Genomic DNA, 27,815 nt, shown 5'->3' on the forward strand with positions numbered 1-27,815 from the left:
TCTGTGTGGCTTAGGACTATATCATTCTCACCCCTTCTAATAATGAATCAAAGGGTAGAAATCACCACACGTTAATTTAATTTACTTTGTTATTTAATTAGCCAGATACAAGACACACAATACTGACATTGATCTGAATGAACATCCATAAATGTGGTCTTCATACATATTCAATTGTACTGAAGGCAAGTATGTACTTAACAGTGATAAAACTGGGCTATATAAAATTACCAGTAACTATATTGGAGTGTTTGGTGTTTTAATTATGTGCTATACAAAGGCAAACAAAATTACAGTTCTTAAAATTATTACAAAACATTCAATACCACAAACAATCAAAGTTTTAAACACAATTTCTATTGATTTCATTTCGAAAGAATTAAGTTCTGCATCAATTAATGAATGCTTTAAATATTATAACAGATTATATATAGTATTCATTTCTGCGTTTATGGATATGTAAATATAAAGTAGTTCAATACATAATTTGAGTTTGATACTGAGAACAGGTACATCCAAATTTTCATCTAAAGTAATTTCTGATAGGCACTAATCAAAATAAAATTAATCTGATATTTCTGAGTTGTGTAATTCTGGCATGGTGAACATTAGATGTATATGAAAGCATGAATCTCTTTTTGAAAATATTACCATACAAATATATTAATAACAACTACGTTAAAATAAGTTAGTGAACATCTTTTTATGCATAACAAAATATTTAACTATTAGTACAAATTGAATTCTATGTGTATCCCGGCTTCAGAAATATTATATTCCTTAATTCAGTATATATCCACTGCCATTTATAAAGAATGTTAACAAAAATATAACAAATCTGGCAGTGGATACAGTTGTTCCTGTGTTAATATCCTTACAATCGGTAGAAAATGTTACAATTTCTTTTTTCTTTATCTGACATATTAGGCAATTCTAGTTTTAAATTCTTTTTAATGGAGTCTTCTTTTAAGTCCTTTAAACACTTTTGTCTTTGGAGGCCTATTGTGAACAGTTTTTCTACTGTTTCCTGCTTTGTCAACAAGAGGCTTCTTCAACCTTGCTAGATTCATTGCAGAAATAACTCTCGGTAAACAAAGAGCTTAGTGCGGCAAAAAAATTACTGGCACTGTAAAACGGGGTGAATAGGGACGAATTTTTACTATTTTGTGTCAAAGATTAAATATAATAATGAGTATACATCTTGATTACACAACTTTTAACACTGTATCACTTCGGAAGATGTTAACAAGGTACGTTAAAATTTAACACAAGAAAGTTCTTATCATACATATTCCGAAGTAATAATGAGTGTTTGTTCATTCATTACGAATAAAAGCAAAAACATTCTTATTATTACATTTACGGTTTGACACAAAGAAATAAAAAATAGTAAAAGTTCGTTCCTATTCACCCAATTTTATGGTAATTTATATGGCTTATGCATCATGTATCTATGACACAGAACCTCTGACTTTACTAAACATAAAAAAACCTTAATAAGAATTTTATCAAATCATAAAAATGTATCATCATCCTTGGTCGGGTTTGAACCCACGAACTTCGAATTAAATTGTAAGCATAGTCACCTCTGTAACACTGAGGATGACATAAGTTAGGCAAGTACACTTCATATCTGACCAAGACCTAAAAAGGTGACGAGACCTTGAAAAAAGGAACTGCAACATCGAAAGGAACAACTTAATAATATGTTATTGCATAATGAACACAATGCATTGGCAGGATGTTAATGTACAGTGAAACTTCTCAATAACGGACACCGAACAGGAAGTACAGAAGTCCTTTCAGTGTTTGTTCAATTGGAGAGTTGAAAAATAAAAACAGTAAATCATTTACAGTAGATTTTTACCTATGTCATACTAATGTCGTCCATTAAAGGAAATTTCACTATGCTCCTAGTCTTAACTATTGGTCCATAGCAACAGATATGTACACATCATATGTATGTTATTAAAATAATACAACTCTTCATGAAGATGTAACTATGTTATCACCCTCACCAAGTTTATCTAAATAAATTATTTTATTAAAAACGATGTGGAGGACTACATAGTAGCCTACTGTTTATTATTAATATAAAAAGCTCCTTTGGTATTCGAACTGAATATAATTATTTATATATACAACTTGCAGAAAAATTTTGAGAAGAGGAAACACAGGTACACAGACAGTATTTGCTTTATAGAAATTAGTCTTCAAACAGGTTACTTTAAGGCAATGACTGACCACGAGCAAAGCATGAATCTGAGAATAATTTTCACTTTTTATTTTAAAATACGTAACATAATCCTTACTTTAGTTAAAGAACATAAAAATTGAGAGAAAGAATTGTGTATTTGATTCCACTATATATTGCATAGATGAGAATGAAATACTGTATATGCGTATACAAAATACACACGTCCTGTGTGTAAATTCTCAGACATACAACACATACTACAGTGAAATAAATGTTTAACAAAAATTAATTTAATTTAGTTGCTGTAAATTCAATTGAATATCTCTGTTACTTCAATTCACTGTAATTATAGAAATAACATAACAGACTCTCTGAAATTATGACTACAAGTATGGGTAAGTTTAAGTACATATTAAGGTCACGTATAAAGTGATCAAACGAGTTTTAGAACTTTATTGTTAGACTAAAATATTCTGACCTTCAAACAGAACTGAACATATGTACTATTATGCAACAAGTGGGTAATCTTTATCATTATGGCATGAGTGAATGTTTATCGCACGAACAAAGAAGTGTCATAATAAGATTATCCACAAGTTGAATACAACACTTTATGGCATCTTAGCATTATAAATTGTAGGAAAGAAATTCAATTCGGGATCCATAGCTGATAAATTGTCTTCATATGTTCGTATCAATTAGTTGGCATTGACATTGAGTAAAGAGTAATGGATGACCTTGCAGGTTATGTCACAAATGTTTCTTTATTTTGTTAATATAGTTTCTCTGAATCACAGAACTGTTCTATGTGATATTACAAAAGCAATACAAAATGGTTAAAGATTGGAAATAAATTATATGTTATCTTGTCCTGCATTTCATTTCTTGGTACATTGCATATAGAAGCGATAACCAAGATAGCAAGCGTTCTGGTATTATGTCATAGTAAATATGTCATTGCTTTTATCGGCACATGTGCTATAATAAGCCAATTATGCACAATTTTCAATGTAGTAACAACCTGTTTATAATGCTAGAATGGCATAAAATTATTTTATTGTTTCTCATTGTATACTTAGTAAAAGTCAAGTTACGTTGTATATTTATAAATGTATGATAACATTTCCTAATCTATACAAGTTTTAAAAAATACAATGTCCATCTGAAATACAGAACTATATATTAGCGAAGAAAAATTAAAAAAATATACATATAAAATATAAATGAAAAATCTACATGTATTACAAATAAAATAGTGGTAAATCTCCCAAATTTGAAAGGAAAGAAAATTAACTTGGTTTAGATTTGTTACCATATAAAATTTAAACCATCTCCTGTTAATATGATCCTTTTTGCTTGAACCTGGTAATGTCATTACTGCACAAATCATTATTTTTAAACCAATTACGATATAATGACTCCTGCAGCATTAAGGCTGACTTCATCTTAAACCTTTAATACATTAAAATAGTAATCCGAGGTTAAATATAATTTTGTAAAGTGCAGAGGAAGGAACTGCACTTAACTTTCCCATTTTTCTTCACAACTCACTTAAAAGGTAATCCAACAAAGTTCCTCTGAATCTTTATTACTAAATTTCTTCCCCCACCTTTAATTCTTCAATAATTATAAGATTTTGATCTATTCGATAACAATAAAGTACATAACTACCATACTTAAAAATGTTCATAGATAATATTAAGAGCTGTACAGAGAGTTTTCTTAAAATTATGATTATTTCTTCTTATTCTTAACAAGTCTGATTAGTGGTTGTGTATTTAAGACACCTTCCAAGTTTACATTACATAAATACTTATAGGCTCTCCTTATGGTGAACATTGCAGAGCTTCATTCATCAGAGAAAAAATTTTAATACATTTTAAACTGTTTATTAGGTATGAGGTGGCTTCGCTGTAGATAACGCAACACTAAATCGATTCTTCACATTCCATTTCCTATTACCATTCTAAACCCCAACAATTATATATATAAATAGATCTGAACTTCACAGTTACAGCACGAGATATAATTATTATCTTTCTGAATCAAATGTTATAGATTGATTTTAAGCTCGGTTGTAGTTGCAATGTTCAATAAATTCCCACAACAGGCATGTGTTGTACATTTTAAAAGATTTGGAACCATTTTTGCAACGTTGGCTAATAGAAAGCTCCTTTTATGATATTAAGAAATTTTTCGATTCTTCTGTAGATCTAAGTATTTTTAAGTATTGTATATTGTTATTTCGATTTATATTTTTCTATCTTTGCTTTGTACAGTATTTATCTGTGTTGTTATAGATCATAACTATCTAAACATCACTCTTAATGCTCATGGCATTAAATACAATAAATAGAAATATTATCGTCATTAGGAATTTTTTTATTATCTTTTAGTATTGATTTATGCCAAATTGTTTTATTATGACATAATTTTGCCAATCATCCATGACAGACTTATGAATTAATACAAACCAGCTAATATAATGCACCTCACAATTAGTCATCTGACCCAGTAGATGTAACCAATATGCTATGAGGTGTTTCACATATAGTTTTAGAGATTGAATTGTAAGATGCATAGTACATGTTATGTGATGAAAAAAAATGGGAAGAGAACAAACACCAGGAGTTGTACAGTTATACCTCAATCAGGTTGGCATTTGACAGCAGTCACTATAGCCATTATCTTCAGTATCTTTCATCCCATCTTCTGCTAAAGACAGTTTGCTGTAAATAGCAAAAATGTGACATAATGATATGTATAATGTACCACTACCAGAAATTCTACCTAATTACAAACACGCAAGTATAAAATTAAGAATGCTTGGGTCAGTCTTGGATTATATTAAGTAATGGTACAAAAATTTACAGTTCATTCTTTAATCTATATACGAATAAAAATATTGAAATCAGCCTTATGACACTGCCTATATTTATATTTGTAACATTTTAGGCATTTTTTGAAATTTATAAATAATTCACTATCTATACTGTACTTAGATCTTCACTTTTCAGCAATAATTATGGTAATTATGTTTTCAAAGTTTAACTGTATGTACAAATAAGAAAAATTTAAAGTACATAGATTAACTCACAAAAGAAATTTGCGCAGAGAATCAGGTTCAGGGTTATTTTTCATTTGAAATCCTCTCACCAAATAAATACTAAAAGCATTTGAAATTATTCAAATGTGAGAAATTTCTCGTAATTAAAAATTTATGCATTAGGCCTATTTATTAAACAAGTAATTTAAACCTCCAATGGACACGTGAGGTCTTTTGAGACCCTAGAGTTGTTCTATAATGTGTAGTGAATGACGTATACATACCTGGGACACCAGCACCCAAAATCTCTTTTTTTTTCCGATTGATTTTGTACATTAATTGATTTCTGTAATTTAACTATTTCTTTTCCTCTTATCATAAATTGAACTGAAATTTAAAAATAATTAATTCGATGGGCACTTGGGGCTTTTGAAGACCCCAATAAAATATAATTTAATTGTTGGTTTGACTGTACTATAATTGTTAAAAAGAGCTGAAAATAATTATTATAACAGATTGTGATTTATGTTATGACTACAATGAAGTGATAATATATGACCACTAGATTTCTTGTAGAAAAAAACCTAAGGGTCTTTATAGACTCCAAGGGACCATCTAAGTAACTTCAACATGCCCAGCAAAGAATAAGGATTAACCTAATAAATACTGTTCTTATGGAAGAAATTGTGATTTATGGTCGTGATTTATTTCCTTAATGACTGCAATAAAGTGGTAACATATAACCACAAGATTTCTTGTAAAGAAAAAAAATACAGGGCTCCTTAAAGGTCCCAAGTGTCAATCTATGAAACTACTCCAACGTGCCCAGCGGAGGGTTAAGTAAGAAATGTTTAACCCATTCTCAACTAGTGTCTAAAATCGACAAATATTTTATCTAAATATAAAATTAAATTATTCTGTGATAATATTCTAAATACTGTTTATAGTGTAACATTTAACTTAAAAAAAGCAAGGAATATTTTATCCCGTATCAAGCAAACCTTCAAAGATATTTCCTTACAAGAGTTTGCAGTATGTTCAGTAATATAAACATTTCATACTCTGAACCTGGGAAATTAAATTATGCATAGTGATTGTTAACAGAAGATTTTAACAGTTACTGTGCAGTTCAAATGTGATATGTTTCTTTCCAAAACGGATACTTAATGTAGTCATAATATAGTGATTCAGAACATATCTATTGTGTAATGTTTTCTTTAAATAACCACAAGAAAAACTAGAAAATTAACTTCTTGTTAACACGTTCTAAATCTAATGTGTATCATACAACATATTTATATTCTTAAAATCAAAGACTCAGAAAGGATAGATAACTATATTTTTGTAACTACAGTAATTAAAAGATATCACAACTACATGTAGTAGGATCATTTGAGCCTGTTGTATCTCTGAGATCAACGTGCTCATCTTTTATTTTGATCTGCCCCAGATCTTTTCTCCCGTATCGTACAAACTAAATTATAGATTTTTTAAATTCTATATTCTGATGTTCTAATTATAATGTCACTTTTGCTAAAATTTTTTTGTAGTAATTAACTATGACAAGTTCTTGAATTTAAGCAGCAGAATGTAATGTTATAGTGATAAACAATAAAATAGAATAAATCCAAGACACAACAACTCAGACTTATCAGCAGACTGCTGGCCCTCACATCCACACATCTCAGCAGCGACTAAAGACCATACAATCAGTATAGTGTGGCAAGCATAGCTGACTTACGAAACCACATTTCGCTACACACAGTAGTAGTTCCGCAAATTCATCACGATGCTGGGTGGGCACTGATCCCATACACCAGCCAAAATTTCGAGGAAAATTTCTCCCTCGCGGGGAATTGAACCAACGCTCATTTAATATCATTAGTCTAACACAGCTACAGCGTGGGACAATGATAAATAATTCCAGAGAGTTATTTTCTAACTAAAACTGCAAATTTTCAGAAAACTTGCTCAATGTATTATAGTCATCAAAGGATACAATAATAAAATTCACATTCTTTACAAGAAGTCAGTCAAATTCTCGGAAAAATGAGAGATTATTTAAAAATCAAATTTCGTTGAAACATATTGTTGTAAAGACAAAATTTCTGCAATTCCGTAAATACCAGTAAATTTCCTAAATTTAATACATTCAATAAATTTTTACATTACATTTAAACATTGGTTTCCTGTAATATTTCATAAGAATGCCAAGAGATATAAAACTTTTAATGAAAATCTGTTTGGAACTACTTTTGCAATTCAAGTAACTATTTTTGAGGCTCTTAATAAATTTATAAAATAAATACACAAAAAGATTTCATGCTCACATTGTTTTTTTTTAATCCATTTCTTTAGAAAGTATGATGAATAAAACACGTCAACAATTTAATTTGATGCAGTAATGTTCATTTCCGACTCTATGAAACTTCACTGTTAATCTTAAACACAGAATGTTTGCTGTCACTATTAAAGAAACACATTACACAATAAAATTCTTTCTGAATCACGTAAGACAAGATTTCTTTCATCAAACATGGAATAAAAACCTTTCTGTAGAACAATTTATTATAAAGAATAAAAATAATATTCCCTGTGGTAATTCCTGAATGCTGTGTTAGGAGTCGGGCAATAATCGAAATTACACGACAAAATATTTACAGATACATTATCAAGATATTCGATGTGTAACACTACAGCTAGGTTGTAAACATGATTTTGTCAAAACAAAAAAGGTCATCACAGTAACAACATTATAATCTGGAATCACAAACAATCAGTGTCTGGAGACCACATAAAACCGTTGATGTACATATATATATATATACACACACACACACACAGCTGCACATATAATAACATCAAATGTAACTAATATACTGTATTTATGTGAAACAAGAGTACCTTACTCGTTCCTCAAATTTAACTTCTTGGTTTGAATGTTAAAATAATTTTGTTGAAGAAACAAAACATTTAGCATGTTTTCAAAGGTATAAACCTCGATGCTTGATATGTACCTGAATTAAAAAAAATATACACATTTTTTCAAATTTCTTTTTTCACACAAAACTCCAATTTAGTGTAATTACATTTGAATAAATATAAAATTTGCTTGTTTAAGGTACGGTCACACATCGCTACTTTTGCAGCGATGCAGTACAAAAAACTGCGCAACTCTCGTACTGCGACGTGTGAACAACGGTGCAACCCGAAAAGTAGCGGCTGCTGAACCTGCTGCTCGCTACTTTTCCATGCTGCGCGCAGCTTAAAAGTAGTGACGTATGAACACGGTTCTCAGGGTTGCAGCTGCAGCATTTTTGATATCGGTTTTGTTGAAACTTTTGCTGCGGTTGCGACCAGTGTTGCCACCCAAATGTGTCAATGATACTTTTATTGTTTGGATGTATTTTAATTTTAGATGTGATGAAAATAAATTATTTGTAACAGTTATTAAATGCACAACACAGTCTGGGCATATTTGCTGACAACATAGTTCACTTTTTTAATTTTCTGTAGCGTAGTTTCAAACAGGAGGGTTGCCAACATTGATTACGTGAATATGCTGTTGGTTATCATTTAAGTATATAGGCGTTTTTAAAAGCTTTATAGTAAAAATAATGCCAATTTCTGAATACTAATTAGGACAGAAAAGCAAATAATAGATAAGTAAGCTTTCGCATGAGTTTATTGATAATGCGAACATAACCACAAAATGTATATTGAGAAGTCAACACGGAGATGGAAACCTGCAGCTAGACTGCGGCTGCAAAAGTAGCGCCTTGTGTGTGAACAGATTCGCAACCTCCAGTTGCAACTTTTGCAGCACTCGGGTTGCACAGCACGAAAAGTAGCGTGCAGCGCACTACTTTTGGCTTACATGTGAACACGACACGCAACTTTTGCAGCTGCAGTACAAAAGTTGCGCAGCAAAAGTAGCGACGTGTGACCGTACCTTTAGATTTACTTCCGAAGCAATTTAACATGTTTCAAAAGCATTTACACCAGATAAAATTATACAAGGATGTTATAACAACATTCAATATAATTTTTAACTCAGCTATTTCAAAGCAAGGTTTCACCATAGCTACGGAGTAAGCATAAATACAGCATGTATGGTATAAATTATTCAGCTTATATATTATACAATCTTATGGTAATAATACAATAATAACTTTTCTGATAAAGCACTGATGCATAATTAATTTAAAATATATAAATTATTAATTAGCATACAGAATAATATATATTTTTAACTGGCAACAACAATGATTAATGATGAAAAATATACACATCTCATAAAACTGAACAATTAAGCAATTCTTGTACAATGCAATTATTGTCCCTTATTTCATCAGTGACAGACGAAATTAATACGAAGAACACGAAATGTATTACATTAGTGACAATTTTAACCGTTGGTTTTTTTAATTGCATATATTCCTTTATTATATCATCTTGAAACATTTTAGGCAACCACTTCTAAAATTTCAAATTTCCTTCATGTAACAAGCTTCAATATTTTAATGAAATTCAACAAAGTATAATTCTTCAATAGCTTCAAGATTTTCATGTACAATAACATAATAATTGTTCATATTGGACAACTCTATTACAACAAAATACACGTAAGAGAGTTGTCAAATCAGTTTGTTTTGTACGTGCAGGGAAAAAATAATAATTTCAATACATTAATAATTAATATTGGATAATATGTAAAACTATTATGCAGTATATAATGATACTTATTCAAACGTTAATATTTTTAAACCGCACCTGCACATATTTCATTAAGAGCAGTACAAGGCACTCAGGTTTCAGAATGTTCACACATCAAATAGGAAAATATGTGCAAGAAGTAACCCACTGTATAATGCAATGTCAACTTCATTTGTTGCAAACACTCAGAACAGCATTACTGCACACAAATTTATCCTTGATCCTAGCACTTTTAATTATTTTTATAAACATCTGCAACATAATCGGAGGTATAAATGGGAGGGAAATTTAATGCATGTTAAAAAACTTCAGTTATACAAAATGTCATCATGGAATTCTCTTCTTCGGTAATTACTAAAAGGTGGTCCACAATAAACCGGAAACAAGAAGAAGCAGAGGACGTGAACGTAAAGATTTTTTATTCACAATAAACCAAGAACGGAAACGACTATGCATATCAATATGTATGTCAATGCATTTTGATGTTATTTGTGTATAATTGACCAATGGCATTCTCTGAGTACAAGCCAGCCAACATAAACAAGTTAACCAATTTTAAAACTTACAATACAGAATATTTAAAATTCAATTCACGTGGTACTCTGGTCACATATACACATAGCGTATAATGAAAGCCATTTTACTGAATTTCCAAGTTGGTTACAAACGATGTCTGAAGAAATTATGTCACGGCCTTCTTGCTACAAAATAGGTATGGCAACAGAAAGAATCTAGTAGGCTGTGATCGGAATCGAGAACGGCAGAGTTAAAACTTGGCCAACTTTCATGTTCCCAGACTCGGGCAAGCTTCTCGTTAATTGTGAATGCTCACATTTAAATATATATATTTTAACAATTTTTCTGTTCTCATTCTTGTCGTTTTCATTTCCAGTTTATTGTGGACCAGGCATACTTAGAGTTAATTTTAGAATTATATTTTAAATGGACAATTGTATCTTGTCCTAACTTCAAATTAATGAAGTCTTTCATCACCAAGAAGATCATTTATAAAGTTTGAGTCATAGGTCACGAAAACAAGACAATATCTGAAATATGTGTAATGTCAATTTTTTCATTAGAAAAAGACTATAAACAGAAGAGTCCAGGTCATACAGAAAAAAAATTCCACAAAACTCCAAAACTGCAAACTTATAAGAACTTAAAGATACCTGCCCAAAAGATTGACAAAACAATTTTAACTAAGATAATAATAATAATAATAATAATAATAATAATAATAATAATAATAATAACAAAAAACTTACAGATTTTATAAGTTTACATTTTAAATTTTTCATTCTCAAATGGAATTTCACTCACAAAAAATGGATACTAGATATTTAAAAATGGAACAGTTAAGCAGGCCTAATTTGTGATGAGAATGACAATGATTTTATTATTAAATGTTACAACAATAATAGGATAACACGGTGTAAGTGCATTCACTGTTCTGATGGTAATTAAGCATTTCAAAGATATTTTGGCGATTTTCGACCCTTTCTGTACTTAAATTTGGAGTTTATGTGTAAGGCAAAATCTAGATAAAATATAATAAATGACCGAATGAAACTCTGTTCCACATTTTCATAGCATTTTGGTATAAAATTCTGAAAAATACATTACAAATTGTTGAAAAAATATCCTACTTTCAGTTTCCAAAGTTTAGCAGTTCCATAAAAGCTGTAACTCGTACTTCCACTATCTTCTAGGATTAATATTTCATGAACTAACCTTCTGACTTTTATAATGGTGTTTTGGAAGTATGTATTCAATTGTCTCACAAATTTTTTCAATTGCTACTTCTGTGGTTCTGTGCAAGACCCTGTAATCCTAAAAAAGTTAGATAATATTACTAATACGGTTCTAAACCTTTTATTATACCTCTTAGTGTGAATGTTGTTTAGGTCCTAAGTATCTACTTCAGAGGTAGAAGAGTGCAGTGCAACACAGTGCATTATCATTATGTACAATGCATACAATTTTCTTTAACTTCGACTTTCTCAGAACAAGTTATGCGAGGGTTATAGTGTTCTTGCATTGAACCACAGAGTTGTCTGATTTCCCATTATCTGATAGTAAAAGTACGAATGTTATGACACATGAAGATATTGTAGACATTTTGCTTGTTCTGGTCATGCTATATAACCTCTCTTAAAATTATAAACTGAACATATAAAATGATAGCCAATGTAGAAAAAATTTCCAGGATATAAAAAATGCAACTTCAGACGCCATTAATGGTACAAAAGTAGCTTTTAAAATATCTTTTCTTACTGGGTCTCCAGTTGCTCCCTCATTTGAATTATAGTATGATCACATGTTGCTACATTTGCTGCACAATGATTTTACTGCAGCTGTGAAAGTTTCAGCATTGTGTTCAGACACAAGCAAAAGTAGCATAAGGCAAGCAAGCTGCTTTCATGTTCCATGCGTTTTTTTTTTTTAAGCAGAAGCACTGCAGCAAGTCCTTTTTTTTTTTTTATATATATACATTTTGCTTTGGTTCCACTGCAAAGTTGCTTTACATTCGGTGTAGCATTTCGAAATATCTCTGTACAAGGTTTGCTACATAGTACACTTGGTCTTTTGCAACATTTATTATCGCTAAAATCTTCTGGTAATAATAATTCCATGTCATTATCACTGAAGTCAAAACTATTTAACATATTCGGTTCAATTAATGTTAAATTTATTACTGCAGTAACAGCAGCCAATATTAATTGTCCACCATTTTGCCAGATTGAGTTTTTTTACTCTCTTTTTGTTGCAGCACTGCATGTAACACTTTACAAAAACAAAACTGCTTTAAAAAAGAACACATGGACAGTGTAACTTGAGAACTGTAGTTTCGTATTTGTGTTTAACGCTTTTATGGATGTTCGTGATATAAATTATGATTAAATGCAAGTAGCAACTTAATAGCTGTTTCATTTACAAAATAGGTGTAAAAAACATCGAACTACAAAAACAGGTGGAGAATAAACATAAAAACAATGTAGAATTACAATCTTCTCGAAGAACTACAATAAAAGGTATGAATAATTCTATAATATATTTTTTGTGAGTGAGCAAGACTTGAACTTCTTACCATCCTTCACTGCATAGGGACTGAAGAGTCAGCAATTTCGTTTTAACATACCAGTTCTGCACTGCATTAGCAATTCCTGCTATCCCCAATCACCTTTTATTTTTGTTGTTGTGGCAATTGGCACTTTGCAATTCCACAAGGGCTCCCTAGGTTCAACAAGCTCTATTATTTATTTTTCTGTCCCTATTAATATTCAAAGTGACAATTTTTATTATAAAACCACCACAAAAATGCCAATAATCAAGAGCACTATTCCTAGGAACAGCATTTGAAATTATGCCAAAAAAAAAAAAAAAATCCATATACTGTGACTACTGTGTTTAGCATTAGCCACAACTCGTTTATTTTCATCAAATAAAAACGATACAATGTATTACAACAGGACGTTTGGGTGGCAACACTGCTCAGAACTGCAACAACAAAACCAAGAACAAAAAACTGCAGCTGCAACCCTGAGAATCCTGTTTGCACATTGTTATTTTGAAAAATTTTCGAACAGAAGGTTGTTGTTGTTGTTATCTAATGCCGGGCTTTGGCAACAAAGCCATTAGCGTTCTTGCTCTCCAATATTTCTCTGTGGCAGATCCATCAGGTAGAACTTCACAGGTTCGAACAAAAGTTTTGATACACTCCTTCTGAGTTCTGTCAAAGTATGAGTTGTACAGCATTTTGTACTGTAGCATTGCAAAAGTAGCAACATGTGACCATACCTTTATCTATACAATAAATATAATTGACATTACATAAACAAACAAATTACTTGCTAGTGCAAACTATGAATTCATATCGGAGATGCAAAGAAAAAAACAATGACAACCATTGTATGGACAAAAGAAGCAAGCATTTTCTACTGTTACTAATGACAGAAAACACAATGATGATAAATTTTAATATCGCATACTCATATCATATGAATAAATACAAGTGAACACCTTGCTTTTCTGTTACTTGAGATTGGAAGTCATACATTGTGGCAAGTTGCAACTCACAACACATAATCTACTAAGTACTCATATTTCTCTAGGATTTTTGCAATCTATTTCAAGCTACCATATGTCGGAAAGGACACATTAGTAATGCTAACCACCCACATAAATCAACATTTTACTTTGACACTCAAACATGTTACCGTATGACATCAAGGAGTCTCACGAAACCTACAGCTGACTAATGAACTGTCAGAATATTCTGATTCTGCACGGAAATACTGTTCTGCTGTTTTTTTAATACACATCTCAACATCGAAATCTGTACAAAATGTAAAACTAATGGCTTATTTTGAAATACAATATTTGTCAAAAATATAATTTAACTCAAGAAAACAAAAATTTACTAGAAATGTAACAAATTTTTTAGATTAATTCAAAATCATAGACTGAATTGGAAATGTAACGAAATATGATGACAGATAAACAACTTTTAACATATATGTCAAATAGAAAGCGAAGTTTAGAATGAATGATGGGCAGACTGTAACAAATCAAATGGTCTAAAAGTGGAAGAATAAAGGTCTGCACACACCAACGCGGGATGCGGGAGCGACAGCGAAACTTGTAATCCCGCGACCGCTGAGAAATTCGTCGTTGTCTTCACACCAAAGCGGGATGCAGTAGTGAATAGGATGCTTCTTGTAGTTGCCGAAGATGATCATAGGTTCGTTCATATAGTACTACACTCTTGCTGTCACAGCAGAACCATCGAAACTCTGGTTAAGAGAACAGACATTCTTTTTGTAATACAATATGTTTTCATTCATTACTGCGCCCTCTGTGGCTGTGATCCTGAAAAATTTGTAAAGTTTTCTTTAACACGCATCCTCTAATACAGTGGTATTCAATCCATGATTGTCTTGATTACGTATGTTAAAATGGTAACATATTTATTTTATTATACTTGTTGATAATTATTGCATTATATAAATTTTTTTTTTTGCAATATCAATTCTTGTTTTTCCTTCCCTGGATAACATTTTACGTAAATCATTAGTATTATTATTGCATCAATAACTACTTTATAATAATAATAATAATAATAATAATAATAATAATAATAATAATAATAATAATAATAATAATAATGTCTGAAAGTAGAAGACATCAGTAGTTCACTTTCACAATTAAAACGAATTAGAGAGAACGAAATCTGAAGGAAAAACACCTAATTGAAAACAATCAATAATTTTCCAAAGTAAATGAACCAGATGAAGAATGTAGTTTGAAAGTAACATTTTTAATTTAACAAATCCAGACTTACGAGAAACAAAATTGTAAATTTAATTAAATCAGACTGAAAATCTGTATATTATTATTTAACAAGTCATCAATAAATCTCAAATAAAACTGAAATATGTTGTTGTTTTCTAATGCCAGGCATTTGATAATAAAGTCATTTGACCTCTTGCACTCCAATATTTTTCAAAGATATTATCATGGCCAGCCACTAAAACTGAAATATGCTTGGCATGTTTATAATCTTCGTACTTGAGAAGTAATGCAAAATTAATTGAAGAATTTTCACGATACACAGTGTTTAGTAATGTAACTATTTCATCATTGCGAGATGAGCCTAGCGGCAGAAATTGTAATAACGCTCCGAGACGGACATCTCGTAAGCGCAGAGCCCATGGATACGAATTCTGGTAAGCAATGCTCCTAACGCATTCTATTAACTGTTCAGTCGCCATTGCCAAAATGAATGCGGGACGCAGGAAAACGCTGCTTGCAGCGAACTGCAAGTAGAACGCTGCAGTCCCGCCATCTAGGGGGATTGTGTCGCTGCAGTGTGAATGGATTCATATCCTACTGTACTCACAATAATTCGCGTCGGTTTCGCATTCGCTACCACTCCTTCGTCGGTGTGCGCAGACCTTAAGACTAAGAAAATAAACAATTGATAGGCTATAAAGGAGAGCCAATCACAACTGCACAGTAGAAACATGAATTCTACCACTATTTAAGAGCTAACTATAACTCTTTTCTTTCAGTAATATATTGTATAAACTGCTTAAATGATCAGAATTCAATATTAATTCTCTAATAGATATAAGCACGAAGTGTTTCAAAATTGATTTTCCAAGATAAACAAAATAAGAATTGATATACATTCTGAGCATCCTCTGGAGTATCTTGAGATACAATAATTACGATATTATTATTTTGTACATTAATTTGCTACAAAATTAAAAAATACTGAACATTTTAGTTTCATAATTTCATGGTAACACTGTTGATCCCATTGGAAGGTAGTTTATTTTGTTTTAATTTTTACAAATCAGTCTATGAAATATGATTTATGTGGTTTAGTAATAAGAAAGTTTGCATTAAATTTCTCAAGTTAAAAAATATCTTTAATTATATGGATCTAGGAAGAGTGTGTATATTCAATACAAACCTTACTTGATTGCTTGGGTGGTCGTACTTTTGAGTAACTTGAGTGAACACTTCTTTGCTTATAGTCTGAACAACACGCTCAGTAATACAACATTATGTGTTATCTTTTCTAATACAACTGCCTTACACCACAATCCTTCTTGAGCTTTATATTATTAACACATTTTTAAATAAAACTCTCCAAAATAAATAGTACAATTTCTACTCTCCAAATCACATTTTATAATAAATTCTCTTAAATCACACATATTTTATGTTAACATCTATCGTACGAACAGGAATACATTGTCATATATTCTGGATTTAAAGAAAGTGATAATTTGATAAGAAAAAGTGTAAAACACTGGGAATCTCTGAATATTTCTTTAAAAGTAATTTAATTCCTGTGTATTTACTTCTCAAACAAATTCTAATCCAGAATGTAAGCAATATAAATACGTCCTACTAATTCAACTGGAATGTGGAGGACCTGTCCATTGGCTTTGTTTGATTACTTAAAAAAAAAAGTGTGATTTTCAAAGCAGTACTTGACAAAATTATAAAGTAAAATAAAATAGACAAAATTAACATTTAAAAATTAAATAGTAAAAGGGCTTTTCAAGTCTTATTTTTGTAACATATACTGGACTAACTTACTGTTAAAGAAAAACTTTATTAGTATTACATTTTTCAAAGCTAATCTAATATCAACTGTTATGTCTTACGAACCAATTAATATTTATGTTGAGTAACTTACTTTGAAAAATGTGCCATGAATACCAATATAGTTTGTATACAAATTTCTTAACGAAACTAACAACACATCCATCCATGTTACACGGGCTTATTGTGGGATGTAAAAAAGAAGTAAATTAAGAGGTTAAATATCAGATATATTCTGGTATTATTTTAATATTAAAAAAAGAAGGAAAAAATAAAAGAACATCAAAACCTATTCTGAGATTCGAAGAGAGCCAAAAATAAATGCATAAAAAGAGTAACAGAGGTACAGTATCTAATTCAAGTTTTCTAAAACCTCAAACTGATTTCGTATCTCAGAATCATAAATCCTTATGTTATCACTGATCTATCTTTCCCAGTTACGACTTCTGTGTATTCTATCATCAATGTCTAGCAAGTGCTTGGTCCTCGTTATCCATATTATTTACATTTATTGTCCAACTCTCAGAGTGTGATGCAGTAGCGTCATTGGATAGTGTTGGAAAGACATTTAAGTGATTTTTAATATGCAGGTGATGTAACAGTACTTGAAGACTTCGTAACAACACGTTCACCCTGAGCCAGTGCTCCGGAACGGACACCGTTGAACTTCAGGAATGCATCATAACCATAAGCAACCATGGCAACAAAGCCAAAAAACTGAAATGAAAAAAAGATTATTAAATATACAATATCACTCCAAAATAATACACTCCTCATAACACATTTTATTCAGCAACTTATAATATCCATTGACATTTAGTGTGACAATTTATTAAAATTGTAGGTTTGAGATTTTGATATATTCAGATTTCTTGTTCTTCTGATTTAAAAAAAAGCATAATACTTTGTATTAAAGATGTACAATTTACATTTCTGTACATGAAAGCTTACATACAAAATTCTTTCTTTACTCAGTGTCTGCTGCTTTCGAGTATTTTCTCAATTTCAAAAAAGAAAAAGATATAATAAAAAGTGACAATGGATTTAACTAAATCCTAATGATAATGTGGAATGTCTATGTTTAAATTGATGTAATACAGGGCTGGGCACCAAGAGCGAATTCTACTCTCTCCCAGGGAGCCATATGACTGCTCTTCAACCCTTTCTTCCCCACCGAACACCATGCAGCACTGATGCCATGATGGATGAATATTAAGATCCCTGTTTAGAGTTTGGATTTGTTCTCGGTGCCCAGCCTTGATGTAATACAATAAAATAGGCACTTTCTTCAACACCATACTGTAGTGTATTTTATTTGATGTTCATGTATACAGAGTGCGACATCAGTCTTGAAATTAAGAGAAGAATATCTATAACAAATAAATGTTACTTTGGATTACTGAAATATATTAAATCGAAATTCTTAACCATCTCAACTAAAATAAGAATATATGGTTGGTTTTCTAATGCCAGGCATCTGACAATAAAGTCATTTGACCTCTTGCACTCCAATATTTTTCAAAGATATTGTCATGGTTAGCCACTGACGCACAGATTTTGAGATGTTCTGAATCCATTTCTTGATTTGAGTTGCACAATGGACAGTTAGGAGACTGATATATTCCAATTCTATGCAGATGCTTGGCCAAACAGTCATGGCCTGCTGCCAATCTAAATGCAGCCACAGACGATTTGCATGGTAAATCGGGAATCAACTGTGGATTATGATGCAGAGTGTTCCATTTTTTCCCTTGAGATTGTGTTATCAAATTTTGTTTGTTGAAGTCTAAGTATGTAGATTTAATAAATCTTTTCATAGAGTAATACGTATATTTAGTAACAGGTCTGTAAGTAGCAGTGCTGCCCTTCTTTGCTAAAGCATCTGCATTCTCGTTTCCCAGGATTCCACAATCAGAAAAAAAATATGGTGTTTACTTAAATCGGCTACAACTTGCCATTTATTTTAATGAACAAGTCATACGCCTCGGCCAAGAAATAAAAGACAGTTTTAACAAATAAGAATATATAAGACGCTTATTAGGCCGGTGTTGACGTATGCCTCAGAAACTTGGACTATGAACAAACAGGACATCAGAAGACTTAGTATCTTCAAGAGGAAAATTCTGAGAGCAATTTATGGACCAGTCAAAATAAATAATGAATGGAGAATTAGATATAATAAAGAAATATACGATCTGTTTAAGGAGCCAGATATTATAACAGTTATTAAAATTGGTCGATTGCAGTGGACTGGACAACTGGACGATACTAGATCCGCTAAAAGAGCCTTTACATCCAATCCTGGAGGAAGCAGATCCAAAGGAAGACTGAGGAGCAGAAGGGAGGATAATGTATACGAAGATGCCAACTTTATTGGTGCACGAATGTGGACAGTCAAGGCAAGAAGTAGAGGCAGCTGGAATAAAATACTGAGGAAGGCTAGGACTCTCAATGGGTTGTTGAGCCAATGATGATGATGATGATGATGATAGAGTGGAAGTGAAATAATCCTGCAGATTTTCAGAGTGAATAGCTCATGTTATATGTAACAAAGAAATGCAATACCATATTGGTGGAAAGTCCATAGTTTTCTAAAAAAAAAGTTTTTTTTTCTCAAAAGTTTAACACCCTGTTATTCGGTAACAATTGCGAGTAAGATAGTGATTTTTGCCCATATCGATAGAAAATCTAATAAAGAATCATTTATCCCTCAGAATTATTTCAACAGCATGGACGGTTTCCATGTAAAATTAATTTTAAAACCACTAATTTGAAACCACTGACTGATGTGACCAGCTTGCAACATTGTAGCCAGAAAGGGTGATGGGAGGTATCTTACAATTCATTGTAAGGGACATGGGAGGGAGTTCATTAAGCAGACTGACCTGAGTTCGTTGATCTCTTACATCTGTATTACGAGAAGAAAGAGCAATGTGTTACCAGTAATGTTGCCGGACTGCTGAAACTTTCAATACAATTTTCTAATTAACCGTGCATTTAATCACAAAACGTAATATAGTTTTTCTATTCATTTAAGTTATCTTATTATCCCTTTCAATCTGCAGGATTATTTCACTTCCACTCTGTATATACATAACCCACATAGCCAACAGTGTGAAAAACATACAGGCACATTAAATCGAAAACAAAGCAAGATGGACTGCGTGAAAAATCATTTACACTTCTGTTTCTAGGGTACCATGAGTGACATAATTGTATTAGAAGAAAATGGGATAATTTTATTCACAAAGGATTCTGCTTGAACATCTCATGTAAAAAACTTACAGACTGTTTCATACTTTAAGAGGACACTCAACTTAAAAATTGGAGAAAATGTATCATTTTGTGTATCAGTTTTACAATATTATCTTTTTGAAGCTATTTATGATTTTTTAACCATTAAAAAACTTAAAATTTAATGTCATAGAAATAAAAAATTAAATTTTTACACCAATTTACGTGACAGAACTAAACCAATACACAAAATTCTCCCCCTCTTCATTGAGAAGGCACAGTCAAATGCACAAAGCCAAAAAATAAAAAATGATAATTAAAAGTGATATTTCAATTAATGATTGATTAAAAATTGAAACATTTTTTATTTTAAAAAGTATTGGATCTAATGAGCTGAGATTTTGAATGTTACTTTCCATGTGTATATTAAACTTTTCCTCCAAATTTGAAAAAGATTGGTCAAATAGGAAAAAGGGTTCCAGAATATAGTTGAGTGTCCCCTTAAATTAAGCAGTTTCTGTTCTGAATAAAAAAAAAATTAGAGTAGGTATCTGCCTCAGTAATGACTAGGGCCGAGATTATTAGGATTTAACCTATTTTACTCCTCAGTTGGTAACATGACTATTAAAAAAAAAAAAAACACGCACGCGCACGCGCACACACACACACACACACACACACACACACACACACACACACACACACACAAAGTAAAAACACTACTCACTGCTGCAGCCCCGAAAGCTTCATCATATCTGCCATCAGCAGCTGCCAATGATGCTGCCAGAAGATAGAAAAATGTCCAGATAGTACAGAACACGAATTCCTGAAATTAATAGGAATGTCTTTATTTTAGTAACTTAATTTTTAAAGATGGATATTTATTATTTATCCTTTATTTAACAACGCTTTTAACTAGGGTAGTTATACTTATACAAAAGGGAAGGAAAAGGAGTCTGACAACACTAATAAAATTGGAGAAGAAATAGTTTCAAAACTCGATCTGCCTATACCCACGTTAAGTGTTTACATTTCCACTGAAACCATCCAAAGTAGTTGTATTCCTACAAAGTGGAAGTATTGCTTCAGTAAATTTATTAAGAGCACACAAAGGAAGTTGTAGTATGTTACTGTCTTTGTCTCTGGACAGTTATTGCTTTATGGTTAAATTTTAATATTTATCAGTGGAAATTCGTGGCATAATTTATAACCAGTTATTGTTAACATTATATGTATAAATTTCACATTCTGAAAATGACTTTCAAACCAGCAACATAGACTTAACTCGATAAAAAGAAAAAATGACGAAATATGAAGAAAGAGGTTCCCTTTTACAAAGAAATTATGAATAAAACTTAACTATGTATAGGATCAGCCGTTATTAAAGTCATACTAACAACTAAAATGCTAAGAAATACTGTACATACATTGAACATCATCTTTAAAAATACCTAGACCTACCAGAAAAGAAAGTCCCTTTGCTATACATGAATTTATTGCGCACACACGCACGCACACCTCTCTCTCTCTCTCTTTTTTTTACAAAACACACACACAAAAAAAAAACACATACACACCTCTCTCTCTCTCTTTTTTTACAAAACAAAGTCCAGTCTTTTGGCTTTTTCTTTAGTTTGTTAACATCATCTTATGCAGAAATTGTGGTATCATGATGAAAAGTGTCATGTACATGTACGTGAACCATTTCAGTGAAATTATAGATAACGGAATTATATGCTATCAATGCTTAAAAATTCAGTAAAAATGTTACAACTTATTACTTTGAGAGGTGGGGGGGGGGGTGTCTGGACCCAATGGACCCCCGTCGGTGCACCCTTGGTTATAACTCAAATTTTTTTAATAGGGTAAGCCTCAAAAGCCTCTTAAGATCTTTGCCACTGTTGCATACCCCAATACTTTTTATATTCACTGCATATGAATGAGTTGTAATGCACATAGATAAAAAATCATTCAAACAACTTACTATCTTCAACCAAGGAATCTTGTAGAACTTTTCAATTACGTGGAACAGATAAAGAGCCAATAGAATTCCTGTAAACCAGAAGCCACCCATTGCCACTGTATTGAACCAGCTCCCACGTGACGTAATGGCTCTGTATGATACTGTAATGCAAATGAATCCCAACAAATTCAGCACCTGAAATAATAACAAATAAGCTGGTTATATTTCATCAGTTATACAACAATGTTGTAACAACTGCACTGTTATCAGCATCAATGGAATTGATATCCTTCAGTGTCTATCAAAAAAAAAAAAAGTTTGAGAATTCACAATGTAATTACAGTACTATTATTTAGTCCTGACAGTCGCCGGCAATGTGTGCCTGGGTCAGGCAAGTCCATTTAGTTACGTCTCAGATGTCATGCGTGTGGTAGAGCGGTATGTTTCTAGTACAGTTAAGCTGTACTGCATTCCTTTACCGACCACTCGCCCTTATCTCTACTCTGGAGCTCTCCCCACTACTCCTATTACTTCCCCTCTTTCGCATCGCCAAGCTGTCAGGACTAAATAATCGATCTGTACCTGAAATTTGTCTCGGAAAAACCCAACCAGGTTCATAATTCATAGTTTGACTTTGTTACAGTATACTACAGTCCTGACGCTGTTATTTCCAGCGTGACTCCGCCTCTTTGCTTATGTCTTAGAAAGTGAAGGCTCTATAAAGTCTAGGTAGGTAGTATCATTCGACATTTTTCTTCTTACGTTGCCAAGCTACCATACAAGGAACCTATTTGCCACACCATTAAACATTATCATGTCGTAGCTCCTATGATAATAAATCAAACGCAATGTAATTCAGCAAATAATTGAGCGACAAATAAAGTCTTTGTATGCTTTCTGCGAACGCCAACGAAAGAGCTAAAATGGCGGGCGATTATATTAAGTATTTATCGAGCCTTAAGAAATGAATCAGAGAATCACAAGACGCACACATTTAAATGTAGCCGACCTGCAACGCGATTGGCTGCCGGAAATTAGAGCGACGGGACTATAACGTCACTATATTCATTGTTATGCAGCAGAACAGAAGGATAGGAATGAATGTGAAAGTACTTAGAAAATAAATTTAAAAACGCAAGACAGTGGGTTACAATTCTTCGAGCACAGTGCATATTACTGTGGAATCCCGGCTACCAAGTCACTCAACCGAGTGTGCTCCTTGTGTAATGGCAGTTGACTTAATATAAAAAATGTCAACATACATGTCGAATGTGGAGTCAGGTTACAAAGGGAAAAGCACTGGAGGAGAGAGATTCGATCCAGTGCTGTGGACTGAACTTCAGCGTAGCTGAATGGTTAGAGCGCTTGGTACGTAGAACCAAGGAACTGGGTTCGATCCCCAGCGCCGGAGAAAATTTTTTTCCTTTAATATTAATTGTTGAGATTTAAACAGCAGGTATCAGTTCCACTTGAAGGACGTTTATTTTTGTGTCATTCAGTCATTTACTCACTCGCTATTAAGTACATGTAGTGAAACTTTCTGTGTTACATTACAAAAGTTTTAAAAATGCTAGGATTTTTAAGTGTGTGTATTTAAATCGTGCATACAGAGTTTCAGCCCAAGCGGGAATCGAACCCACGCACAAACGCAACTCCGGATTGGCAGGCAAGTGCTAAAATACTATATTAGGCAAAAGAGTTGAACTACTTGAGGCTAATTTCTAATATTGTGTATCTTAATGAATCATTCATTCTGTCATCTCACCTGCACGACTTAGGACATGAACTTCCAGCACCGGCATCAAAAGGACAGTGCCTAATAATGATACACGCCTGAGGTGAGCAGAGGTTCGTCCCTAATCCCCTACTAATTTTGAAAACAGAGATCTGGGTATCACCAGTTTCAAATTGATTTTGAAATGTTTAAAAAATTGAAAAGGATTACGTGGAGCGCGATTTATTGTTTGATGACGTCACAGACCCCACTGTCATAAACCTCGGTGGTATCAGTATGTCCACACCTGTGGAGTAACAGTCAGCGCGTCTGGCTGCGAAACCAGGTGGCCCGGGTTCGAATCCCGGTCGGGGCAAGTTATTTGGTTGAGGTTTTTTCCAGGGTTTTCCCTCAACCCAATACGAGCAAATGCTGGGTAACTTTCGGTGCTGGACCCTGGACTCATTTCACCGGCATTATCACCTTCATTTCATTCAGACGCTAAATAACCTAGATATTGATATAGCGTCGTAAAATAACCCAATAAAAAAAAAAGTATCAGTGATGATAACAATGACAGTGATTCCAGCTGTGATGATAAAATGGATGGGATGGCAGAGCTTGAAGACTTCTACTAGTGGCTCAAGACTAGTCTATGTATGTTTTCAATTAGATGTTTAGCGTGTCCTTGCTGTCATTTTCATTCAGTAATCTCCTTCCTTTCAAGTGACGTCAACCAGGCTTCCAAATCTTCTGCGCAAGCTGTAAGTGCTTACTATCCCAACTACTAGATTAGTGTAAACAGCTTGGGACAGTGCCAGTGACAATCGAGTTAGAATGGAGTGGATAGCACAATTTACCATCTACCATCTTAATATAGACTTAACGTGATATGAAGAATATGAAGGTACAGTGCATGAGGATTAAGTTGGCGTGATTTCTACTTTCCTTGTCTAAGGTCCTTGTCTACCGACTGTCACCAGATGTGATGGGCAAAAAGTTTCCTTTTGTACAATTTTTGGAATTCCCTTTCCTCCCTTCTCCCTTCACACTTTTGCAAACCCAATTAGTGGATCTCTCAGTGGCGTCTCGGGTTGTTCGAGTTCATTAGTTAGTAGTATTTTGTGAATAGTGAAGTGAGTTTGTATCTTGTTGTACCAATTTAATGTAATATAATTCACAAATTAAAATGTTTTCGGAGATGCATGGTTTCACTGTTACCTTAAATATTGTAATGAGTGTTGTGCTCTTGTTTTTAATAATAATGGTCGGCAATAGCCTATGGGAAAACGCGGGAAAGCCTTGAAGTCGGACGGTATGAATATGGTTATCAATGCACATAAATTATTTACTGAAGAATATGAGGCACTGAAATGCGGAAAACAAACAATATCTGTGCCGAGTTTTATCGAAAGAACTGCTGCAGCGACAGGTATATCATCTCGTGGTGTTAACAGGATTAAAAAAGAAAAAAAAAAAAACGAAAACAAAAACAAAAGGAAGCGATAGAAAGCGGAAGTGGAAGTGTGCTGCGAACTCCAGGAAAGAAACGCCCGAACAGGACTCCTAAAAACTGCAATTGTCGCTGTAAGAAGAGTAATTTATTCTTTATATCAGACTGATTTTTTTTTTGCCTAGTTTGAAAAATTTAAATGGCGCGTTAATTAAGGAAAACTTATTCACTGGGAGCATATAGAGTTTGAAAGATATTCTAAAAGAAAATTAAATTTAGTTTTGTCAGAAATACTCAAACCAGAAAATTTTTAATGGAAAAATCAGATGTTATTTTAAAAATATTTCAATTCTTAAGAAAAATGAATAAATTACGCGCCACTGGACGCACCGTTATTTGTCTACACGAAACTTGGGTTAATGTGAACCATACGAAAAGCAAAGTTTGGAAAAGCGATGACCACGAAATTGACTTCCCACTTCAAACCCCAATAGGAAAACGTCAGCGGTTTATTATTTTACACGCCAGATGTTCAATATGTTTCGTTCTCAACGCGCTTCTAACTTTCAAATCTAAGTCAACTAAAGACTATCACGAAGAGATGGACAGTACTGTATTTAAGAACCGATTCATTAATCAATTATTACCAAACATTCCTCCCAATAGTATAATTATAGACAATGCCCCTATCATTCAACAGAACTCAATAAGGCACCGATTTCATCAACACCGAAATCTGAAATGGAGTCCTGCCTCCGTAACAATAACGTTGAATTTGATTTACGATCCACAAAACCTGTATTCTATGAACTTATAAAAACAAAAAAAGACAATTTCAAAACATATAAAATCGGTCAAATTGCGACAATGCACCCCCTACTATAGTGAGACAGCCACCATACTATTGTGACTTCAGCGCAATTGAATTAATATGGGAACAAGTTAAAAATGAGCGCTCTTGCAAAAGTGACGGAAGAAAATTGGAGGAAGGCCTGTGAACACGTAGGAAAAAATTGAAAAATTTTATTGGGAGAAGGATGGACTTGTAGATGGAAATTTATTATTGGTACGTAATCAATTTGGACGACACGGACACGGACGAACTTTCTGACGGAGTGGAGTCAGAATTTGAAGAGGAAGAGAATGCCGCCACTGGAAACTCGTGGTCGTTTGAAGGAGTGTCCACCATCATAAATGAGGGTAAAGAGAGATGGTGAGCATTCTCTCTCTTTCTAAAAGGGACTAGACAAGTAAATCCTCATGGACTGTAGGCTATGTAGTCCAAAAGAATGCGATACCGGTATTCCTCAGTTATTTGTCTGATGCTCTATAATCAGCCGCACATTACAGTGAATGACTACAGCTGTTTCTCGGCAATAAATGTTACCTCATATTCGCATTCTGAAAATGCTCTGTTCTCTGAAGTAGGGGCCTAATGCGTTATTAGCGCACATGTAACAGACTACGCCCGTCTAATATCATCGGTATAAAATAAATTTAGGTTTATAGCATCAAACGAAGTGCACCATTTTCTTTTTCTACAATTGTTGAAAACACTGGAGTTAAAATTCGGCCTTAAATTTATGTTAAAATAAGAAATCGATACTTGATATATATTTAAAAGAAAACAAAATGTAACAGTTTGGGTTTACCACAGTTTTGTTTTAATTAACTGTAACTTCTTAAAATAATGCGAAATGCACACATTTTTTTTCACTTACTAATGAATCGTATACAAATGAGTTACTTACTATTTGTGCAACTTTCAACATTCCAGGAATGGTTCTTATGTAGAGCGGATCATAACGAAGATTTGTCTGCACAGTGGTATTCGATGAAGTCACTGTTGTTGTATGCTGATCAGGAAAACCTTGATCCGCCATTCTGACAAAATTTCTTCAAATTGCCACCCTCGTCACTTCTCAACGATTCAATAAAGCCTGAAATTCAAAATAGGTCATGGGAAAAAATTAATACACTTTCTGCTTCTTGCCACACGGTCCCGAAGAACTCTTAAAATCACTAAGCATAATTAAATAAAATGTAAATAAAAATATTATGTGACACTCCTACAAGAGAAAGTCGTTCAATACAAGAATGTTCATCAGCAATGGTCATCGCTGAAAATAGGAATACGCCTACCAAAATGGGAGGGGTCATTATAGATTTTCACAATCACCAAGACTTCAATATTAACGCAAAACTATATTTGTAACTATACACTTAAAACATTACTTCGCTGTATACATTACCGGTATTTGTAAACGTAAACCGTCACACATCAATTATTGATACAACAGGTAATGTCAGTGCTGTTCCATCGATCTGCTCTACTCGAACGATTTTGAAACGATACAGGGTGGCAAACTTACA

At 32.8% G+C, this 27,815-nt stretch overlaps 1 protein-coding gene across 1 annotated transcript; it reads right to left on the reverse strand.

Moving 5' to 3' along the window:
- Positions 1–75: 75 nt before the first annotated feature.
- On the reverse strand, positions 76–27,815 carry LOC138694725 (CKLF-like MARVEL transmembrane domain-containing protein 4). Its single transcript, XM_069818722.1, has 5 exons — positions 27,695–27,815; positions 27,194–27,382; positions 22,297–22,470; positions 21,040–21,138; positions 76–17,795 (listed from the first exon to the last, which is right to left on the reverse strand). Exons 2-5 carry the CDS (start codon positions 27,323–27,325, stop codon positions 17,658–17,660), a joined length of 543 nt encoding a protein of 180 aa, XP_069674823.1. The 5' UTR covers positions 27,326–27,382; positions 27,695–27,815; the 3' UTR covers positions 76–17,657.

The sequence above is a fragment of the Periplaneta americana genome, chromosome 1 (genome assembly GCF_040183065.1).
Source record: "Periplaneta americana isolate PAMFEO1 chromosome 1, P.americana_PAMFEO1_priV1, whole genome shotgun sequence".
Classification (NCBI taxonomy): Eukaryota; Metazoa; Arthropoda; class Insecta; order Blattodea; family Blattidae; genus Periplaneta; species Periplaneta americana.

Bases quoted from the DNA above. Each gene is read 5' to 3' on its own strand.
- LOC138694725 (XM_069818722.1), bottom strand. From the start codon at position 27,325: ATGGCGGATCAAGGTTTTCCTGATCAGCATACAACAACAGTGACTTCA. The intron at 22,471-27,193 runs GTAAGTAACTCA...TTATTATTTCAG, and splicing joins TGTTGAAAGTTGCACAAATA to GTGCTGAATTTGTTGGGATT. The intron at 21,139-22,296 runs GTAAGTTGTTTG...TATTAATTTCAG, and splicing joins AGATTCCTTGGTTGAAGATA to GAATTCGTGTTCTGTACTAT.